The sequence below is a fragment of the Doryrhamphus excisus genome, chromosome 11 (assembly GCF_030265055.1).
Source record: "Doryrhamphus excisus isolate RoL2022-K1 chromosome 11, RoL_Dexc_1.0, whole genome shotgun sequence".
Taxonomy (NCBI): Eukaryota; Metazoa; Chordata; class Actinopteri; order Syngnathiformes; family Syngnathidae; genus Doryrhamphus; species Doryrhamphus excisus.
The window spans coordinates 11763261-11786648 of record NC_080476.1 but is presented as its reverse complement, the minus strand read 5'-3'; the positions used below and the strand labels follow the sequence as shown (position 1 = coordinate 11786648).

At 39.8% G+C, this 23388-nt stretch overlaps 1 protein-coding gene across 4 annotated transcripts in view; it reads left to right on the top strand.

Annotated features, from left to right (window-relative positions):
- LOC131137988 (polypeptide N-acetylgalactosaminyltransferase 10) overlaps positions 1 to 23388 on the top strand; it is a 119518-nt gene that overhangs the window by 47256 nt on the left and 48874 nt on the right. The window contains exons 2-3 of one of the 4 annotated variants that reach the window (XM_058086508.1): positions 13271 to 13334; positions 14471 to 14761. The exons of the other annotated variants lie outside the window; for them this stretch is intronic. Of the exons in view, the coding sequence (XP_057942491.1) occupies positions 14603 to 14761 (159 nt within the window). The 5' untranslated portion in view covers positions 13271 to 13334; positions 14471 to 14602. The remainder of the gene's footprint in view (positions 1 to 13270; positions 13335 to 14470; positions 14762 to 23388) is intronic. 4 annotated transcript variants of the gene reach the window in all.

Below are 23388 nucleotides of genomic sequence, written 5' to 3'. Positions count from 1 at the left end.
TTCCCAAAAATAGCCCCAAAACTAATCTCTTTTCCATATCACGTGTCTTTTAGTTTCTGTGTGTTTTGGCTGATAAGGCCACTGTGCTGCGTTCACTACTACCACTACTACTTCTTGTACTTTTTAATCAGATGGAGCTGGCGGCTCGCCCTCATTTGCATTCACCTCTGCTGCAGCTGACTGCCGGACGACCCACCCCACGTTCTTACTCGCCTTCCTCCTGGTGGGATATGATCCATAATGCATGCTTTGCCACTTCAATACTACCCTTTTCTACAATATAGTTGCTTTTGGCATTATTTTTCATCAGTATATTACTAGGACTTTTTCCTCTTGATATTTTGACTTTATTCTTGTAAAATTACTGCTCTTCTTGTTTTAGTTCACTTGTTAAATCATATTTAAAAAATGTGTAGCTGGCCCCAATATTCATTGTATGTTTTATAGTGTTTTCACAAAAGAACATCCCTTGATGAATGAGCGGTAATCGCTTAAAATAATAATAATAATATAATAAGCTCCATCCGTACGGTCGGGGTCATCCACTAATGGACCCTCCTGGCCGCTGTAAGGCTCATTAGTATTCATCTCCTGACGGACAGCGAGCGGCGACGAGGCATAATCAAAGACGAGCGAACGGGCAGATTGCAGGCGGAGGAGTCGAGCAAATGAGACGATAATGAACGCTTCCTCCATCGAACCAAGGCGGCCTCCGGGCCATCTGCATGCAGCTGTTCATAAAACGAATAGATGTCACTGCCTGGGATTACTTAAGGAATGTGCGGCGAAGCGACCCGTTTGATGGACATTTAAATAATCCGTCTCAACCTTGTTTAACCAACAAAACAAGTAAAAATAATATTGCTCGGTTCAGAACATTACCATATTAGCAAAAATTGGCCTAATTTCACACATTAGATTTGTTGTGTTATTGTCATAAATAGAATGAAAGTGGATACAAGTTAAAAAATTGAGCTGCTGTTTCTGTTGATATTGATATTAATAATGATATGAACAATTGAGCAGTTGAGCGTGCTATAAAAAGGATGCCTTCGGCTACCGTATTGACCCAAATATAAGACGTGCCCTTTCTTTCAAGGTCTTAAAATTAGCATAACTTTTGTAACTTGGCAACAATGTTTATTAGTGAGTCACTTGAAAACTGGCATTCAAAGAATAACAAGCATATTGATTATTATTATTGTGTATACATTATTTGTGTGTTATTGTAGTGTATTTATTTATTTATTTATTATTTTTTAGTGCTTTTATTGTCATTTTGTGGCCTGTGCAGCACTTCGGTCAACACATTAGTGTGTGTGAGTGACAGGAAGAAAAGCTCTGACTCGTAAGGTGTTTGGCGCCATGCATGTACTATATATTTCAAGGTAGCCATTTCCAGCTCCCATTGGTGGAATATTTTAGCAAATGAGCCTTCAAACTCGATCCCCACCTAGCGGGGTATACCAGAACCAAAGAGGTTTTCTTGCACCAAAGGATAGGGATTGATTTGAAAATGTATTTTCCAGACTTCCAGCCGTTGTCCCAGTCACATTTGTGTTAGATATTGATGCGGAAAAATGGATGCAATTTCACGGCAGGCGGTGTAGCACTCACTTGATGCTTAACGGCCGACCACGGCGGACCACTTCAATTATCTCCGAAGCCTCGGCTGCAACTACTCCAGTCTTAATCTGTGTAATCTACCGTCCACCTGCCGAGGTGGTGAAAATCACTTGGAAATAACAAGTGATAACAGGTGGAGATTTTCTATCTGCAAATGCATCGCCAGATGTGTTAGCATGTCAACGTTAAGGGAAACTTTCTGCTTTTAAAGTCCACTACAGGGTGTTATTGTCATCACTTTGAGTCCAACAATGAGGAAGAGCTGAAGTGGAGACAGAACAACAAATTGAATCTTAGAGGAGATAAAAAAAAAGTTTGTCCACCCTTGTAGATGACAAGTGAAACGTGGTAGAAAGTCAGCCGTTACTATGTTTTTAACTGTCTTGTCAATCAGTTCTTTTGGGAAAGTGTTTTAGTGCAGCATCAACAGCACTTTAACACCAACTTGAAGGAGAAATTTAATGTGTTTACTGACACTCTTGACGTGTTTTCATCCAAACTTTGGACTTTGGTCCAAGCCGAATGTTCCAATTTGAACGTGCGAATGCTGTTTTCATGGTTTATCGTAAGTCATTTAAAGGGCAGTCCAATTTGAGGACATTTTTATTGTTGCAAAACCCATAAACGGTTTCCATTTCTTTTTATCATTGTTGCTAACCACACTGCGTGGTGGGCATACAGAATGCACTGGACTAATTGTTGCAGAATTACACTTAAACCGACTCCAAAATTATTGCCATTGGCTAGCTATAACAAAAACTTATTTTTGGTTGGCTATTTTCACCATATTAAGTCGAATTTACATTTATGAGTCATTGCTATTCAATTAAAAACATGCACAAGTATATATAAATATATATTTATTTCCCTTGTCTGTGCATTATAAACAAGAAAACAAGTTAATTTCAGCTACCTTACAATGCTGTCATTGGGATACACCTATTTCCACTATGAAGACCTCTTTAAAAAATTGTACACTGATTATAACATGTAATAGTTGCAGTATTTTGCCGTATTCTAATGACAAGTCAAATTCATTGAAGATATTCTTATGCTCTGCGGAATCAAGCTCACCAGTAGGTGATCAGACTTTTACAAAGTATCAGAACTTTTCCTGGACAAGGATAGGACGCACGTGGTTCATTTACAAATAAAAAGCAAGACCACAAATGTTATTCAGTTCATAAAAAAATTCTAAATGGAACAAAGAAGTATTGAGAACCTTTGGAAAAGTAAAACCATGACCAACCATGAACCTCACCTCACATCACTGCTTTGTTGACAACGTTGTGTCATGATAGACATCTTTACCACAGCACACACGGCCTGACAAGCAGACATGGCATCTGTGAAGAGAAGAACAATTGGATGTCCACTGACATATTCTATGCATTGGTAATACTACATATGCATGATATATTGATGTAATTAAATATTCTTTAGATAGAGGGAGATCATGCTTAAACCATGAATTCAGACTTAGAATATATGAGAAATTAAATGTCCTTTTGACCTGTCTTTCATTCCAGTCTGCTTTCCTCTATTCCTTCGATTAAATGTGTAGTCACAGCCTTTGAGGATGTTTTTCATTTATTCTCTAATCTCTCCGACCGGGAGAAGCCTTGATTCGACTCCATATGGCGTAGAGCTGAGGTGGCAGCTGGCAACACCTAATAAAAAGAAAATAGGCAGGTTACACAACCAACACACAGAAGAACCAACCCATGGATGCTTGCTTATGACGGAATTACAGTTCTGTAGAGACACCCATAAGCCGATGAAGGATTTAGGAGTTTACTTTGACTTTTTGACATTGGAGTCTACTTGCATTGGGGCCATGGCACACAGGTGTCATGTTAAAAACAACTTTAAAATGTTTTTAGTGCACTAATACTAACTTTAAGTCTTTCACAACTTTACAGATGTCATTGATAAACTTAAACAGTTTTGGTCGCAGTATTGACCCCTGGGGTACTCCGGGGCCATGGCACACAGGTGTCATGTTAAAAACAACTTAAAAATGTTTTAGTGCACTAATACTAACTTTAAGTCTTTCATAACTTTACAGATGTCAATGATAAACTTAAACTGTTTTGGTCGCAGTATTTACCCCTGGGGTACTCCGGGGCCATGGCACACAGGTGTCATGTTAAAAACCACTTTAAAATGTTTTTAGTGCACTAACACTAACTTTAAGTCTTTCATAACTTTACAGATGTCATTGATAAACTTAAACAGTTTTGGTCATAGTATTGACCCCTGGGGTACTCCACATGTAATATTTAAACTTGCGATGTGTGTTAGTAGCTTAGTAGCTTTTGACCCAATGATTCCGTGCCTTTCTAAATTACTTTGTAATGTGCTTTACTGTCACCTACAGTACTAGAGTGGAAGAATATTGAGACAAATGTTTTTTTTTTTTAGGATTTGCCTAAAAATTGTGATACACCTCATACTGTATTGGATCCCATCGGAGAAGTCATAGAGCGCATGTCGATCTTGCACGATCAATATCCATCTTTGACTTTTGCTTTGGCATGTTGTTGCATTTAATGTGACATGTTGTTGTAGTTAAATATTAAAAGGGATGCATTATTCAGCATCCTTCCACCTTAAAGCGCTGCCTTATTTAGCTTGCGTGTGTGCCTGAAAACTAGACCTTAGTCGCATGGGACTTTTTATGAACCCTCACCCACCGCAAAGCTCTTGTCCACGAGAGGGACGCTCATTAGCCGTCATTAAGGATTCATTGTTTCCCATCATGCTTTTTTTTTTTGCTTTTGTCAAGCCTGAGCCCAGCAGGCAGTTTGTGAATGCGGAGAGGTCCATTATCCCTCATTATCATCTCATGCCAGCAGCGCTTATTGTTGCCGGCGTCTTCTCCCGCTTTCACTGTCGCAATGCTCGTTTTTAATCTCTCGTCGACACGCACAATGGGAATCAAACACAATGGACGCCGAGAAGGGCGAACAGTATGTGAGCGGGAGATAGAGCGTGAGCGTATTTTGGGAAGTGTAAACAGTTGTTAGAGGACACAGTTCTGCTATTTGTTGGACAAAGAGAAAAACAAAGGGCAGCCGAGTTTACATTTACACGTAACAAAGAGAAGATGTAGCAGCCAATGGCAGCTGGAAATGAGAAGTGTGTCACCTGCTGGTGTGGAGGGTGCAATGCAGTCTTTCAAGCTAGCTTGGTGGTACGATGACGTACAGTACCATGCGTGCAGAAGTATTCGACCAGGCGAGGCGTACACAGAACTAAAAACAGTAAAAAAGCAGTAAAAAACGGTAAGATTTTGGTAATTGTAACGGTAATGGTAATGGTTTTATTTCATTTGAACATGCATCAGATTACAATTGAATGCATCCCATAATCAGTTCACAGTTCCACATGTCCAAAAGGAGTAGGAAGAAGCAAAGCTTATTAAATCCTACCCCTCCGTCTGGTACTTTTACAATCAGTAACTGTTACATTTGTTCACTTCCTGCTTTCCTAATGTAGTTTATAGTTTATTTATTTATTATCATTTTTTATTTATTTTTATTATATTTTATTTTTGTCACATACCGAAGTACATTTGTTCACTTTCTGCTTTCCTAATGTAGTTTATAGTTAGTAAGTAAGTAAGTAAGTAAGTTTTATTTATATAGCACCTTTCTCAGACAGAAGTCACAAAAGGCAAAACACAGAGTTAAAATACACATAAAAAAATACAATAAACAATGTACAATAAAAATAGACATAAAACAGTACATACAAACAGTATACAATATTTATTTATTATTCATTTATTTATTATTATTTTTAATTTAAATTTAAATTTAATTTATTTTTATTATATTTTATTTTTGTCATGTACCAAAGTACGAGGTGATATGACCATACAATGACATAATGGGTACCATAGTAACTGTCAATGTCGTGATATGTATAGCACATCATGACTAGTTCAAGACTCATTCATTCATTCATTCATTCATTCATTTTCTACCGCTTTTCCTCACAAGGGTTGGGGGGGGGTGCTGGAGCCTATCCCAGCTGTCTTCGGGCGAGAGGCGGGGTACACCCTGGACTGGTCGCCAGCCAATCACAGTAGTTCAAGACTCTTTTACTTTTATTTTGGTGACAATCTGGCAAAATCTGTCACTACAGGGTTGTGTTTTTCAACATTGAAGCGACACCATTATAAAAAATAATATTCTGAATCGGATATCGTAGGATTTTTCAATCGGGCTTTGTCAAAATAAGGATAAAAATCGGACATGAATCTGATATCTAACAACGTTATGGCAAAATAAACAGACAAATGGGATTTACCGATGACTGATGTCATCTAAATCCGACAGTCAGTGCCTTATATTCATGCATATCTACACCCATAGTGAACAAATATTTTTTTAAAAATACCATATTAAACGTATAATATTTGTATTATTTCTTACTCTGACTTAGCTCTTATTGCAATTGAACAACAACGCGGCGTCCTGTACTGTATATCCATTTGGGACACAACTGTCACCTACGTCACCTCAGATAAGGACAGCTCTGATTCAGGAATCACAATCAAGACGCTAAAATAGGTCACATACTGGACAAAAACAAGCCTCCGAATTATGCCAGGACAAAAAGATAATGACAGAAGCTCCCATTAGACCGAGGCTAGAATGAGGACGAACAGCCTAAAAAGTGTGAAGTTTTGTAAAAGCAGCGTGCGTTGCTGTGCATAATGAATGGCTCCCAGGCGGCTGTTTACACAGTCTGATGATTTAAGCAGAACCTCAACCTTCAGCACAAAAAATCCAGACTCATCTAGGACGGCCGGAAGCGTTTTACTGTGAATTTGTCACATATTCAACACACTTAATGCAGCCATTGGTTTAAACATAAATACAATAATTCGAGCTTCAACACCCTATAAACGGACCTCCATTTGTATCATATGGTTATCCTATGATAAATGGATCAAATAGGTTTCAAAGTCAGTGTCTATTAAGAGTTTATCCAAATGCAGAATCAAATACGAATGGTCCCGTACCCTTAAGACAATGAGGAAACCTTTGGAAGATTTAAGACGTCTAAACGTTGCTTTTGATCTGGTTGTGTGTGCTTTCGCTCGGCAAGGCGGCCAAATGATTAATGCATGATTCCTTTCATGCACTTCCTCCCTTTTCCTCAATCTGAACCGCCACATTAATATGTGAGTGTTTATATGTTTATGCTCCCCTGCTTCTTCTCTTATCGGCCTTGAAATATGCTTATGGGGGCAAAAAAATACAGTATGAGCTCAATCCAATATCAGTTGCTCTTAGCGGGATTATACATCAACCGTTAGCAGAACACATAAAACATTACAAGACGGATTTTATCAGCTTTCTGCTATGATCCATATTGGACGTTAAACTCTTTCAACAATATTCATCGGTTTGAAAGCAAATTAAATAAGAAATGTATCTTTGACTTCAACAAAAAAATACTTATTTTTGTGCGACAGTACTGGAAGATGCCGCAACATAAAGTGAGCAAGAATAAAAATGTACTAAATTCCCAATATAAAACATTCAGAAGATGCATTCAAAGACTTCGACCTTGTTATCTAAAGTAGTCACTAGGTGTTAGTGAAGTTATTGTAATGTTTGGTGAGACACACAATCACCAAACAGCCTTTTATTGCAGGTTTGAACAACAAGCATACATACATACAAACATAGGCTCCGGCTGCACGGTGGTCGAGTGGTTAGCGTGCATACCTCACAGCTAGGAGACCCGTGTTCAATCCCACCCTCGGCCATCTCTGTGTGGAGTTTGCATGCATCCCTGTGCATGCGTGGGTTTTCTCCGGGTACACATTCCAAAAACATGCTAGGTTAATTGGCGACTCCAAATTGTCCATAGGTATGAATGTGAGTGTGAATGGTTGTTTGTCTATATGTGCCCTGTGATTGGCTGGCCACCAGTCCAGGGTGTGCACCGCCTCTCGCCTGAAGACAGCTGGGATAGGCTCCAGCATTCTCACTACCCTTGTGAGGATAAGCGGTAGAAAATGAAAAACTTAGGCCAAAGTAAGATGAAACCCTAGATATAACTTCCTGTCCGTCACCCACTCTGCTCCCCTAGGGAACATATTTATAGCGACACACACATATTTATAGTAACATTATATCGACTATATTGAGTAATCCGAATTTAAAGGTGACTATAGGGGTGCTATTTCATGTCTAGAGGGCTTTAATCATTTTGAAAACTGTATTTCAAAGTTAGTAAACAGATTTATATGCTCTGAGTACAAAAATATTCAATTTCTAAATTAGGAATCCTACTTTTCAGAAATTCACTTATGAACCGCAATAAACGAGGGAGTTCTTTGTCATTTACAAGCTCCGTTATTGGTCCACTTGGTGTGAATCGTACTATAGGTATGTGACTTTTAAGTTGGTTATATTAAGTTGGCCTGAAGCGACACTTAACATGTGACAGATTGTCTTTGCCGTCATCAAGAAGGAAGTTGGGCAAAAAGGAGGTAGGTGAGAGACCAGGAGTGATGGGTCCTTATCTCTCCGTCACCCAAGTTGCCATGGTGATCGATAGATCCCTGCCAGGGTCGATTAGCGCTGCTGTATCTCTCTCACTCCTTGCTCATCCATCCTCATTTCCCATCGTATAGATTTTTACCTCTGCTGTGTGATGGATTCCATCAAAAATATGCATACAGTAGCACACTGGAAAGCCTTCCAATGTTATTTTCTTTACCGAGGGATGATGGTTATGGATAAAATGCTGTTTTTTTTTTTTTATCCCTAGTGAGGAGGTTCAATCTCCAGTGTTGAAGTAGTAGTTTACGAGGACCAATTGACCTCAGGTCAAAAACAGATGTTCCCTGGCAAGGTTGCCGTGGTGACATCCTGGGCTGTGGTGATGTAGCCCTTATGGTGTCATATTACATTTTTATGTAAATTGTTGCTTTTGGTGTAGAGCACTACTCCATCACCTGAACCTTCAGAGGAAGGTGTTTTGGGTAAGGATCATGTTCTGCTTAATAATGTACAATACATGTTGAAATTCATGTTTCAACCAAACCACAGCTCCCCAAGCGTTGGCAGCACTCATGCAGCCCTAGACTATAACATTGCCACCACAATTATCTGCCCTGTCATGGAAATGCTTCCTGAAATGGGAGGGGTGTACTCACTCCTGTGAGATACTGTAAACATTGATCGGTTTTAAAGAAAGCTGTGTCGCTGTTCCTTCTGGGTCGAGTATCGAACCGCAGCACATGTTCAGTCTTTCATGCTGAGCACAACTTCCATTAGTCAGATTGGCGTTTAAAGTGCATTGGTGTTTATAGGATCACGGAGGCTTAATGGGCAGGTGAACATTGCATGGGTGTAGCATCTGGTAGACACACACACATACACACACATACTGTATATAAGGAGGGTCTTAACCAAGAACAAGCCTTCAGGAACAGCCGGAGGTAGTGTGATGAGATTGTGAGCAGATGTCGAGGACTGTAAAAGTCACATGCAACATGGCATCAAGGTCAGGAATTTAATCAACTTCCATTGCAATTTCATGAGAATGACTGAATCTCTTGCAAAAATGCAGTATCCCTTAATGTCGGATGTGTCATTATTAAACTGAGCGTAGTCACCCCCCCATCCCCTGTGGCAAGGGCAGACAATGTGACATGGCACGGGATTGGCTGAACTACAGGAAATGACAGTGGTGGAGCACAGCACTGCAAAAACAGCCCTACTTGAAACGAGCCCAAATGATATTTTGATATTTTTCTTGTGAGTTTTAAGATCCATATTTTTTCCACAAAAAAAAGAATTATCTTGTTAAAATCCTCAAAATGACATCTACACCTTCTCCCTCATTAAAAGAAGGAAGAATAAACAACAACAACAACCACAAAGATCATTATTTTGTCTCATATTACATTTGTGGGAAGTTATTACATTTACATTTTTTCACTTTCCCACATATGTAATAATTTCCTGCAAATGTAATAGTTATTACATTCCAATGTAATTCCAATTCCATTATTTTGTCTCATATTACATTTGTGGGAAGTTATTACATTTACATTTTTTTCACTTTCCCACATATGTAATAATTTCCTGCAAATTTGCAGGAAATTCAGTATTACGTTTGCAGTCTGCAAATTTTATTACGTTTGTGGGAAATTTATTACATTTGCGGGATTATTACATTCAAAGCTGCAGATTTGTATTACGTTTGTGGGCAGTTAATACGTTTGCGGGTGTAACAAGTCCTTACTTAGCTAGCTTTTATTCCCTTGACAAAAAGTGTGAATGCTAAGCAAACGACACCAAAACGCGACCAAATGTCTTTGTTTTTATTTGTAGTTCAAACCGGAATACTGAACCATAAGTGTAACGACAGCCTAATGTGTTAAAAGGATTTTTTTTTTGTTTGTGTTTCGATTCCTCTTAATGGCATCATCACCCCGTGCTACGCTCTGGAAATGTTTGGTAATTGCACTCAACCAGATTATACACAAAAACATCGCTCCTCCAATCAATAGGTTTTATTTACCTGACCCGCCGCTGCACCGCCGCTGCATTGTCTGCTGAAGTGGACTGATGCTTGCTAATTGTTTATCACAAGGCGCTCAATGGCTTTCAATGGAATGGATGCAGCTAATGGCTTCTTGCGCAAAAAGCCGTCAATCACATCTGTGACCCAAAAAAAAAATATCTCCATCCACACGGTGGTGTTTTTAAAGCAATCTCTGTCCACATGAAAACACATTCACAGGCCGTCAGGTAGTAATGGCGGTGCCGCAGGCGCGGATTGTAACGCAATTTTGGCCAATCAGAGGCATCGATAACGTGATTTGGGTCGGAGGCACAAACAAAAATGTCAAGAAGATACAGCACGTGGGCAAAACTACAAAACTCCTATCACGCTGTGAAAACTAGTTCAATTCATCGATCAAGCTATTCAAACACAACACTCCTTCTAATGCGACTCTGTCATTGTTGAAATAATCCAGTGTGTCTGCCTATTGTCCTTGTTGAATTGCCTCCATGACAGAAGCTATGCAGCACAAAACATATACGTATATATAAAACACAACACAGAGCAGCAGCAACGTCCTTCAAAGCCACCAGTGGCACCTTTGACAGTGTAGAGCAAAAGTAGCAGTACAATGTGTTTATTTTTAAACATTCAAAAAGTAATCTCCGTATGTTTAAAACCAATGAATGACATTGCACAGATTAAAAATGATTACACACAATCCCAAATCTCATTGTACATACTGTACATGGAAGCCAGGGTTCGAAATCCACATTCATGTGACAAAACATAAACCAGTGGCGGACCATGCATTTGGCTTTTTGTTGGATGTTATTTCCAATGAAAAGTGTGTTTTATTGTTCTTCATATAGTCCGGATGCCTCCTGGACACCTCTCTGATAAGATGTTCTGGGCATGCCCAGCCGTGAAGAGGTCCTGTGGCAGACCTCGGACCAAAGTGGGGACTTAACCTACTTAACCTACTTATACGTGACAATTATACAAACCATGAATAATATACAGAAATGCAATATACGAATGCATTACAGAGGGAGAGGCATATCTTTATCATTCTTAAAATCATTAGTAGAGCCCTCTGCATATTAACTAACACCCCTATGGTCAGCTTTACACTAGTATTATCCAATATAGTAAACATAAGAGTCCTTTTTAATGATGTTCTAACAGTTATAGCTTGACAGGTTCCTCACTCGTCTGGCATTCGAACGGTCACGTTTGAAGTTGCGGATTGTCGTTACCGGCATGATTTATCATTCTTAAAATCATTAGTAGAGCCCTCTGCATATTAACTAACACTCCTATGGTTAGCTTTACACTAGTATTATCCAATATAATACTACGAAGGATTAATAATAGTATAAAATGAAGGATTAATTGATTCACTGTTATTTCTCTTACTGCTTTTACTTTTTAATGATGTTCTAACAGTTATAGCTTGACAGGTTCCTCACTCGTCTGGCATCCGAACGGTCACGTTTGAAGTTGCGGATTGTCGTTAACGGCATGATTTATCATTCTTAAAATCATTATTAGAGCCCTCTGCATATTAACTAACACCCCTATGGTCAGCTTTACACTAGTATTATCCAATATAGTAAACATAAGAGTAAACAAACCATTAAAGACATAAATAAGACTCATACTTGGGTGATAGTATAAGTCTTCCCAAGTGGAGCTGAGTGGCAGGCAGACAGGAAGTGACAGAAAAAAATAAAGCACATGCTGTACAATTGGATGAAACAAATGTAGAATAGAAGTTGTGCATGTAGGTCAGTACTTCTGGTAGGCCAGCAGAGAAGGCCTGACTGGCCCTAAGGGCCCACCACTGGTCGAAACGCCCTGCAAATTACCTTGATGCTTCATTTAGGGGTGGAGAATCCACGACTTGAGCCATGTGGCTAGGTTATAAAGTGAAGAGCTGCTCCATCAACGTAAATCCCCACCTCATTCAGGCGTTTCTAGGGGAAGGGGGGGGGGGGGGGTCATCCATAATTCATGCCATGGAAGACACGGGACAGATTGAATTGTCACAACTCAGGCTGCTAGACGGCAGGTCGGGCGACAGAGCGTGAGTCATCCTAATCAGGAACAGCGAGGGAAAGGATTAGTGCAATGAATCACAGATAAATAACAACTAGTAGGGTGGGGCGTTTGACTCCATTTCCTTGATTGACATTTGGGGGGAAAATGAAGGATTAATTGATTCACTGTTATTTCTCTTACTACTTTTACTTTTTAATGATGTTCTAACAGTTATACCTTGACAGGTTCCTCACTTGTGTGGCATTCGAACGGTCATGTTTGAAGTTACGGATTGTCATTAACGGCATGATACCCAATCCATTGTAGTTCACATAACTGTGCTAGTGTTGCAAAACATTCCTGTTACGTCTGCTTCCAATGCACTATTGTGGAACGCTGTGGAACTTATTTAAAAATTGGGGCATAATATTCTAATATGGGACCTTTTAGTGATTCAGATGTGTTGAACAAGCATAGGAACAATGAACTACTATAATATTTAAAGCACAATTGACAGTGTTCCCTGATGTAATATGCACTTGATAGTTTCATCAATCTTACATAAAAAAAAGTGACAATAGAAAGACCTTATACATCCCATCCAGAGCGTAGTCGTATTTTTCTGTGAACTGAAGCTTGAGAACATTGCATTCCTGTCTGCAATCTCTCCTCTTGATTGTAGGCTCCCTGCACAACTCATTTCATATCGATGGCCAAAGGTCTCTCCGAGAAAAATAAAACACAGGAAACATGGGCGGGGAACACAAGTAATAATAGTAAGCAAGCAGAATAAAACGAATAAGAGAGTCAAAGCAGACACGGAATCTAAATGAAATAGATGCCTGTTACAATTGTAATGGAACATTTCAAAACTGCTTGCTATTGATTTCCTGTTCCTTTTATTTCAAACACACTGTGACATAATCAATGGCAACTAGCTGTCATGGATTTTTTTTTCTCCACTTGTCCTTGCAAGCTCTTATTATTTTCTGAAAACAAAAAGTATCTTTCCTCTCTTTTGCTATCTGTTGACTGCTTTTTTTTTTTTTTTCCCAAGCACTTTTTCCATCCGTACTGCTGCAGAGGTGGTTCAACAAGTGTAATACTGATGCAACAAGCAGGTATCACATCCAATTTCTTTTCAACACTCTTTTTTTTCTTCTTCAAGGATGCACAATAAGAACTCAGGATGTTGTTTACAGGTGTACTGTACATATACACATATATATATTTCTCCAGTACAATGCTGTTGCACTGGTGTTCACAAGGGTATAGTACCACAATGTGTTCCGAACACACAGACACACACAGAGGAGGTAGTAAGTACTCCAGAAGTTGGAGCACCTGTAGGAATTAGTTGCGCCATTTGCCAATACTTGATCAATCTCCATTTCTGCAGAACAGTTTTATATTTTGACACATTTTGTGGTACCTGAAACAGGACTTTTTGTATAATTTTGAAATACATGTGATTTTTCTGTTTTGGGTAACATTGCTTTTTTTTAACCTCTTTGTCCAATTTCAAGCTAAGAACTGGATTTGAATGACTTTGAGTTTCAATAAATAACTGGGTGCTCTATATGTGCAGTATATATAAGAAAAAACAAAAAAACAATGCATATTATCACAATTTTTTTTTATTACAGTATCCATTCATTCATTTTCTACCGCTTTTCCTCACGAGGGTCGCGGAGGGTGCTGGAGCCTATCCCAGCTGTCTTCGGGCGAGAGGCGGGGTTCACCCTGGACTGGTTGCCAGCCAATCACAGGGCACATATAGACAAACAACCATTCACACTCACATTCATTATTACAGTATTATATAATGATAATATGGTTATACAGTATTTTATCGTTTTAACTACCACCACCTACAGGACTGGAATCGAACAGTAGAAAAATCCACTCGTACGTTTAAAACTGCTCAGAAGTCGTAAATGTGACACCTCAAGCTTAAAATTTTTAATGTCAAATTTATACTTCATTTCTGTTTTTTTTTTGCATTAAACAAGATCTGGGGTTATATTCTCAATTTCATCAAGAGGTGGTCATACTTTTACAACAAAGTATTGGAACTTTTCCTGGAAAAGTAGTTTGCGTGTAAACTAACGTTTTACAGTTAATAAAAATAAATACATAAATAAATACATGGTAGATTTAAAAACATGTATCTGAAAACAATTTGTAATGATTAACGTGATGATTTAAAAAAAAATCAAATCCCCTCCCTCCATGCCGCTGTGTCCTCGCCCTCTAGCGGCAAAGAGCTCGCTCCATTCGGCGTCACGCAGCTCCGGGGGTTCTTCCGTCCCGCTGCTGTCAGGCTGAAAGTTACCTCCATTCCGGATATAACAGAAAAGCGTGGGCTCGCCGTTTCCTTCCCGGAGAGATGAGGCGGAAAGAGAAAAGGCTGTTGCAGTTCGCCGGGCTCCTCATAGCGGCTCTGCTCTTCCTCCCCAACGTGGGGTTGTGGTCTTTGTACCGGGACCGGGTGTTCGACAACCCGCCGGACACGATGGACGGACCGGTTGGAGTACCGCAGATCCAGGTGAGCCATGGCGGCGTCGGGGTGACATGTACGTACGCTGCTTCGTGTCTTGAGCGACAGGTTCTCTTTTCCCGGGGTCGTTTTTAGTGTTCGGGTTCTTGTCGGGAAGTCCACATTTCGGCTTGTGTTTGTGGTTGGCGATGTGGGGCCTTATTTTGATCCGTGTTAGAGTGGTTGGTGAGCGGCCACGGCGACTAGGATGTGTCCACGTAAGCTAACACGGAGCAAGTAAAGTTACAATAACACTGACTTCAGGAAGTTGTCAGAGCAGTAGTAGTAGTGGTGGTGGTGCGTTCACTGTCACAAGGCACAGCAGCAACGGCACCCGATGTTAGCATTACTTCTTTGATACTCAACCCAAACTGCCCTCTTTTTTTGAGGAGACCCTATACAATGGGGGCTTGTTGTCATAGCGACCCAACTTGACTAAACAGTGGAGTTAAAATGAGGAATTGGACCCACAGCCCCTCAAGTAGGAAGGAAACTTTATCCTATTGTCTAAGACTTGTAGCTTACAAGTCCCCTTCAGTATTATTTTGTACTTACTGTCATTGAAGTTGCCTTATCCTATAATGTTTACTTCACCAAATGGCAGGAGATCTTTCAATATTAAATGCATGTACTCCATAAAACAACATAAGACATACAGTCTTTGTCTAATATTGCGTATATTAGACAAAGACTGTATGTCTTATGTTGTTTTGTGTTGTTTTATGTGCAGACGAGTACAACGAGGTAGAAATTTAATTTCTGAATCAACATTACGTGGAACATCACATTCATCATGTCCAAAATGGAGTAGGAAAAAGCAGAACTTCTTTTACCGATAAGTCATTCACACCTTATATTTTAAATGTTGACACCTACAAGCCTGGTGAGAAGAATTTCTTTGGAAAAAAAAAAAGAAAATATGTAAAAATCAAGCAAATCAACAAAATGAGACAATATAGCTTGTGCAGGGTTAAGGAATAGGAAGAAATAGAATCAAAAATAAAGATAAAAATACGATTAATATCAATATGCTGGACTCATCATTCCAATTTTGGTGGGGCGGAGGGTGGAGGAACACAACTTTTTTAGAAAAGTGATTCAACACAGCAACAGTGGCATCTTTATTCTGTGGCTGGGCAGGTTGGTGCATGAGTCAGGTGGTTTTCCCGGAAGTGGGGGTCAGAAAGCTGAGCAGCGGGGGCCACCATCTGTGCCAACGAGGTAGAGGAGGTGACGACAGGGTCGGTTAGCCGCAATGCTAACTGAGCAGCAGACCCCAGTTGAAAGGCCACTTCCACTTGCCTTTGATAATGGCAGGTCATCCGGCAACATTTCTTCCACAGCTTGGGACGTGTTGTGTGCTCCGCCAGCTGATCGCGGATCATTTTCTCTTCCAGACGGCTGAACTTTGAGACTCAGCAGGCAGTAAAATGCTCGCTTTTTTGGTAAAGGGTCTACATAATGCATTAATACAGACTGGGCTTTAGCTACTTAGTTAGCCTACAACAGGGGTCTCAAACTCAATTTACTTGGGGGCCACTGGAGCTCGGGTCTGGGTGAGACTGGGTCGCATTTAACGCATTTATTAAAAACAAAAAAAATTTAAAAACTTCGCTTTGGCTCCAATTTTCTACAAGAAAAGCTCTGATAAAACATTCCACTGTTCTGAAATATCTTACTTTTTATTTTTCTACACAAAATAAGATGAAAAATAAATAAACTAATCAAGAATAAAGAATCAATCAATCAGTAATAAATATAATAAAAATAATAAAAACTTAAGAAACCACATATAGTTGGTGGGTAGACAAATTATTTTTTTCAGATTAAAATGAACAAAGCATTATTAGAGCCCTGTCGACATGACAAAACACGACTATAGTCACATTTATACTCTTTTTTTTTTTTTTATTTACAACATATTGCGCAACTGCAGGGTCTTGAGACACATGCTAACTCGCAAACTAGAGAGCTAGCGACCTAAACGGTAGCCTTCAAGTTATTTCCTTTAAACTTAAATAGCCAAAAACTTACCACTTCCACATGGATAGGGAGGATAACTATTAACAGTTATTTAACCGTTAACATGAACATTAATCAAACGTAATAATTTTTTCTGGGTACATGATACCATACAGCATTCATATCAAACTTGCGCGGGCCACACTAACATTAAACTTTCATATCAAGGCGGGGGCCTCAAACTAGTGTGCCACGTGTTTGAGACCCCTGGCCTACAAGGATTAGACCAAAAGTCACCATGTTGATTTGTGTAAAACACAACACTACCCTGTGTAGTTTTGCCAGTTTTGTCAGTATAAATAAAATATCTTGTATCTAAACATTGAAATATGTTGGTTTAAGTGCTAATTCAATGTCCCCTCACACTGTGGTTAGCCTACAATAGCAGCTCCTTTTATTCAAATGGGCCCAAATCTGCTGAATAGAAGCTTTGATGAATGGTGTGTATGCATGTGTGTGTGTGTGTTTCTTTTGGGCGCCGCTGGTGTGTGTCCAGTTCCCTGACTGGAATGTTGGATTTGACTGAGTTCCATTTGTAGCGCTCATCAGACCAATAACTGTGTTGATTAGCTCTTATTCGAATGCACAAGCCTCTAAATATCTTACTTTTAATCGAGGGTAAAGCTAATTGGCTGTCTTGAGCTGTTTGCAACGATCCGTCTTTTCTTATTGCGCGCAAACGCCCTCAGGAGTTTACTTATCTCTGCTCAAGTCTGGATTTGATATCTCGCCCGACAAATGTTGTAATGAATGGGATTAATGCTGCAGAAAGCCTGTTACATATTAGCAAACAGCATGATAACAGCTGTCAAGCTCTGCAGCGGTTTAATAAATTGGTGATTGGGAGATAAAGTGTGTTGGGAACAAACATTTACAAACACTTATATAAGCTGTGACTCGCTTTGTTCGACCGCTCGCTTTTCATCTGTCCGATAGAGACATTTAATCCATTTGTTTATGCGTCCAAATCTAATATGAAGTTGCTGCTTTCATTTCAGGTTATTGTCTCAAGGCTCCACCGTATTAAATTGGCTTAAAATTGATTGTTGCTGTGCAGAGTACAGTTGCAAAAACCAATGGAATGCAGTTCGCGTCCAACTAAAGTGATGCTAAACAATCTATAAATGATATACAGTATACTGCAATAGTTCATTCATTCATACACCCTGGACTGGTCGCCAGCCAATCACAGGGCACATATAGACAAACAACCATTCACACTCACATTCATACCTATGGACAATTTGGAGTCGCCAATTAACCTAGCATGTTTTTGGAATGTGGGAGGAAACCGGAGTACCCAGAGAAAACCCACGCACGCACGGGGAGAACATCCAAACTCCACACAGAGATAGCCGAGGGTGGAATTGAACCCTGGTCTCCTAGCTGTGAGGTCTGCACGCTAACCACTCAACCGCCGTGCCGCCTACTGCAATAGTTAAAATATTAAATTTAAGTATCCTGCATAATGCTACTTATGTATTGCACAAGTCTTGTAGATGCCAATGTAGGCAAAGGTCACAGTAATGTAGACCAAGACATGCTTTGAAGGGACGTCTATTTTGATCAATACTTTGTCTTATGCAAGAGTTTTTGACCCCATTTATCGAAGGACTTGATGCATGCATTAGCAGAAGCCTATATAAACTATTTATTTCCATCCGTCAGCTTTCTGGTGGGTTTTCCAGCATGCGATCAGGACTTGCAGGAGTCTCGGTAAGATATAGTGTGCTCTTGAAAGGGAAGTTGGCAAAGATTCACAGCCCTGTCAGACACACAAATGAGAATCATACGAGCCGCGGTACACTGGAGGCTACATTTATGAGCCACACACTGTTTGGCCGCATTACAGCACATTCATCACTGCAGGACCTTGTGTGTGTGGCACCATCTCTGACTCAACCATACCTATACATAGAAATACCGTATATATTCGGTTATATATTCAAGCCAGTGGAAGGTCACTCGTGGACAGTCTGGTCTTCTTAATGAGCTTAGTTGAGGTAAACAATCTGTTTGGACGAGCTATATGTCCCTTAAATTTTTCACTTCTGAAGCTGTTAGCTGTATCTTCTTTGCTGTGTTGTCAGGAGCAAAGTGAATCAATCCCCTTGGTGAGCCAGTGCTTTTGCTTGTGTTTTTCCGGTGATGGATTCCTACCCCACAGGCTCAATGCTAAGCTGATAGGTTTGACCCTTCCAGGTTCCCTCAGGCCTAAAACTATGTAAACGGGGGGGGTGTTTGTCCTGCTGAACAAACCAGAAACAGAGCTTTGTAGCTTTATTCATGTTTCTATTTATGCATCAAGCTTACTCCATGGTTTGATTGACTATTGGTGCCGAAATAAAATACTACAAGGTACTATTTCAGGGACTTTGTCATCCGGGGTCCCATGTTATGTCTTAAGTCTGGACATTTTGATATTACTTTATCCCCAGTGCTATATTTTATTACGGAAGTATGTCTAGAACATCTCTTGACGGCTCTTATTTCACTCAGAACCTGTATAACATCAGCATCAACGAGCTGGAGCCTATACCAGGTGTCTTCGGGTGAAAGGTGGGGTACATCCTGGACTGGTCGCCAGCCAATCTCATATAGACAAACAACCATTCACACTCACATTCATACCTATGGACAATTTGGAGTCGCCAATTAACCTAGCATGTTTTTGGAATGTGGGAGGAAACCGGAGTACCCGGAGAAAGCCCACACAAGCACGGGGAGAACATGCAAACTCTACACAGAGTTGGCCGATGGTGGAATTGAACTAGCTGTGAGGCCAGCACGCTAACCACTTTATTTATATTATGTCAATTTCCGTGAGATTCCAGTAGATTCCGTTCTCATTGAGTCCGTGATTCCGTTACTCAGAAATCATAAGGCCCTGGTCTGTGTTCCATGAAGTTGCATAATAGCAAAAGGTAGCAAAATCTTTCATACGCTGGACATTGTATTAATACTCCACAGTCTCGACTTGGCTGCAGCACTCTTGTTTTCCGACTAACCTCATCCTCCCCTTAAATGAAATGGGTCTCCTTACTGTGGCCAACAGTTTGCATATGTTGTTCCCCGTGATGCATTCAATGTATGACTGTCACAATCCGACTTGAGTAGAGTAGATCCAAGCCGGTACGGTATCGTCCACTGATCCAAGGATCCTCTTACAGTCTCACAATATTCTTCCTTATTTAACTTGACTTGTCTTGAACTTTGATGATTTAAAGAGGACATGGATTTATTTAAGACTGGGCCCACCCTGTAAAAAAAAAAACAGTCTGAACCAAATACGTCAGATCACAGTGCCCTTTATGCAGTAGTCTGTCAGGCCCAGTTCTTTCTCGGCTTTCCAACAGGAGAGTTTGACCTTCAGTTTTTCCTATTCTGATAACATGTGAGACTGAAAACTTCTTCCTGTACTGTTGACATCATGTGAGAGATGTGGAATTTTCAACAGCAAATCAGAGGTGTATTTTTTCGCTGAATGAAAGTCAGATATATTTTTTATCTGACTGATATTAGCTACCCTCGCCAAACAGCAGGCATAAAAAAAAAGGTTACCAGAAACAAGCAACCACATACTGTACGACAGCAGACAATGTTGGGCAAGCGCTTGCAATTAAAGACATCACATCAGCTCCTTTTTAATCCTGCGAGGTGAAGAGCAATTAGAGAAACATTTGGAGAAGGATTTAAACTATTAAGCTCGGATTATGAGAGTTGGTTTTTACACTGCAGACGTTTTGTCATGTTGTGAATGTAATGCGTGAGTACTGAGTGTTTATTTCGGAGACGGAAAACATACAACCAGAGGGTAATACTTTTTTTTTTTTTTTTTTTTAGAAGGTACTGTATGAAAAATAATTGCTTGTGATGCATTGTACTGTCTGTGCTTGCTTTGGTGCACTCTTATCTGCAGTGCTCCTCATTTTAGATAAAGAAAACGCACCACTTAATTAAATTCCAGCCGCTAATCAAAAGCACCTTTCGTCTAAAAATATCTAGCCGCAGCTATTTGCAGACTTCAGCATCTGGTTGTTTCTACGACAACAACACATGACAATAAATCAACATTGTGGAGTGACCTTTCAGGGTTTTTTTTTTTTTTTCTTCAAAATATCAGTTTCACATGCTCAGCCAATACCAATTAAAACAAAACGAATTAATTAACTGAATAAATGGATTTGCAAGAGAAACTCTAATCACCATTATGCAGATGAAGGAGTTTTATTTAGGGGCTACTTGGAGCCTAAAAACACTAACTTGATCTGAACAATCTGATGTGATCTTTTCTTTTAGTTGTTATGGCTGGTCTGTAGAGTCAAGGTTTTTTTTTTTTTGACAATGTTTCCGTCCATTTTCTATACCGCTTATCCTCACTAAGGTCGCGGGATGTGCTGGAGCCTATGGTTGTTATGGTAATGGTTTTATTTCATTTGAACATGCATCAGATTACAATTGAATGCATCACATAATCAGTTCACAGTTCCACATGTCCAAAAGGAGTAGGAAGAAGCAAAGCTTATTAAATCCTACCCCTCCATTTGGTACTTTTACAATCAGTAACTGTTACATTTGTTCACTTCCTGCTTTCCTAATATAATTTAGTTTTTTTGTATTATTTTATAATTGTTTTAAACTTTATTTTATTTTAAAAAATATTATATATATATATATATATATATATATATATATATATATATATATTATTTTTTGTCACATACCGAAATACGAGGTGATATGACCATACAATGACATAATGGGAAGCAAAGCTTATTAAATCCTACACCTCCATCTGGTACTTTTACAATCAGTAACTGTTACATTTGTTCACTTCCTGCTTTCCATAATATTTTTTTTTTTAATAATGTACCTCGTACCGAAGTACGAGGTGATATGACCATCCAATGACATAATGGGTACCATAGTAAGTGTCAATATAGTGATATATATATATATATATATATATAGCACATCATGACTGGTTCAAGACTCTTCATCCTTGTATTTAGCAAACATCAACTGCTTGTATTGTTTCTTGAACTGGCTCATCGTTGTGCATTGTTTGAGGTCCTTACTCAATCCATTCCATAGTTTGATTCCCCATACTGAAATGCTATGGCTTTTTAACCTAGTCCTTGATGAACATAAAACTTTTTTTTTATCGCATTTGCTAAAAACATAGCATTAAAAAATGCGACTCACCCCCCTTTTGTTCTAAAAGCTCTGAAATGAGTCTAGGAGTCTCAAGGACAGTTTACAATTTAATTCAAACAGGAGTAGATATGAGAGGACAATGTCGAATGGGTGTTTGAAGAGGAACCCTGTTCCGGTAAAATGGGTGTTTTTTCGAGATAGAATTTAAACTGAATCCAGTCAGGCTCATTTTGGACAGCTAATGGCCCCTTAGACAGAGATTAGAAGGGTGACATATCTAGAAACTGTGTGTATGTGTGTGTGTGTGTGTGTGTGTGGAGGTTAGCTACAAGAACGTGTTTGTATCAGCCAAGATGGCTTTGTGATTGTGCGTCATGTTTCCGCTATCCACAAGCCTTGAACATGTCTTCTTTAAAGCAGAGGGAAAATATTCCATTCCAACACACTATGGGACCCGTAATGCAAGAATCTACAAAGTAAATATGCTTTCAAACAATCTGTAAAAGCTCCGTGTTGCTGTTCTTTTTGAACAGAACCAACCCGGAATGGATGGAGCCAAGTTGACCAGGCAATTTTCAGGCTTCAGAGGTAGTATCAGTTCTAACAGTAACACAAGTATGACCCTTGACATTCACTTTTTTCCCGCCCCTGTCGCCATGCACCAAGTATTTTATAAATCATACCAGACGCTAGCGCTGGCAGCATTTAATTATCTGATTGATGGATGCCAGGTTTCTGTGTGAAAGCACAGGCAATTAGGTATCTATGGATCTCGTATTGTTGCATCTGGGCAAAGGACACACAGGTGGATAAATGATGAATTTGTTCCTCTAATGGGGCTGTTTACACAGGATCTTTGTGTAAAAGATCGTTCGGGACCTCCCCGATGCCTCGCTCGCTCACTCGTCACACCAAACACGACGGCAATTTAGAGAATAATGGCTGTATTGATAGCAAATCTACACTAACTACTGTAGTATAAAGTATATCCATTTCTATTGTATTGCACTGTATTGCACTGGTTATATATACTGGTTGTTATGAGGGGTGTATGTACATACGGGGCCCTTGTGGAGTCAGGTCCACAGGTCCAGGACCAGAGGAGGAGATTGCATCTTGACTGACTGTGTTAAGCCTTCAGTAACATGGGAGATGGAAGGGCTGAAAGTCATTTGCAAAAACAAGTGGAGTCGCTTGCCGCAGACTTAACTCTGTGCTCTTTATTAGTCTGAGCTGAGAGACCACGTCTAAGGATGTGCAGAATTTAAAAAAAAAAACGCTCTCAGGAGGGAAAGACAAGCACAAGCAGGTAAAAAGAGGTATTTGTTCACCGACTGACCTTGTTGGAGAGCGTTTCCTTCCCAAGCACAAGGCGGACGTTGACTGGCTTGCTGGCTGCGGCTCAGACGGCTCTCCTGCAGAAGCTTCTCTGTATGCCTGTCAGGGTTCTGCTGGGC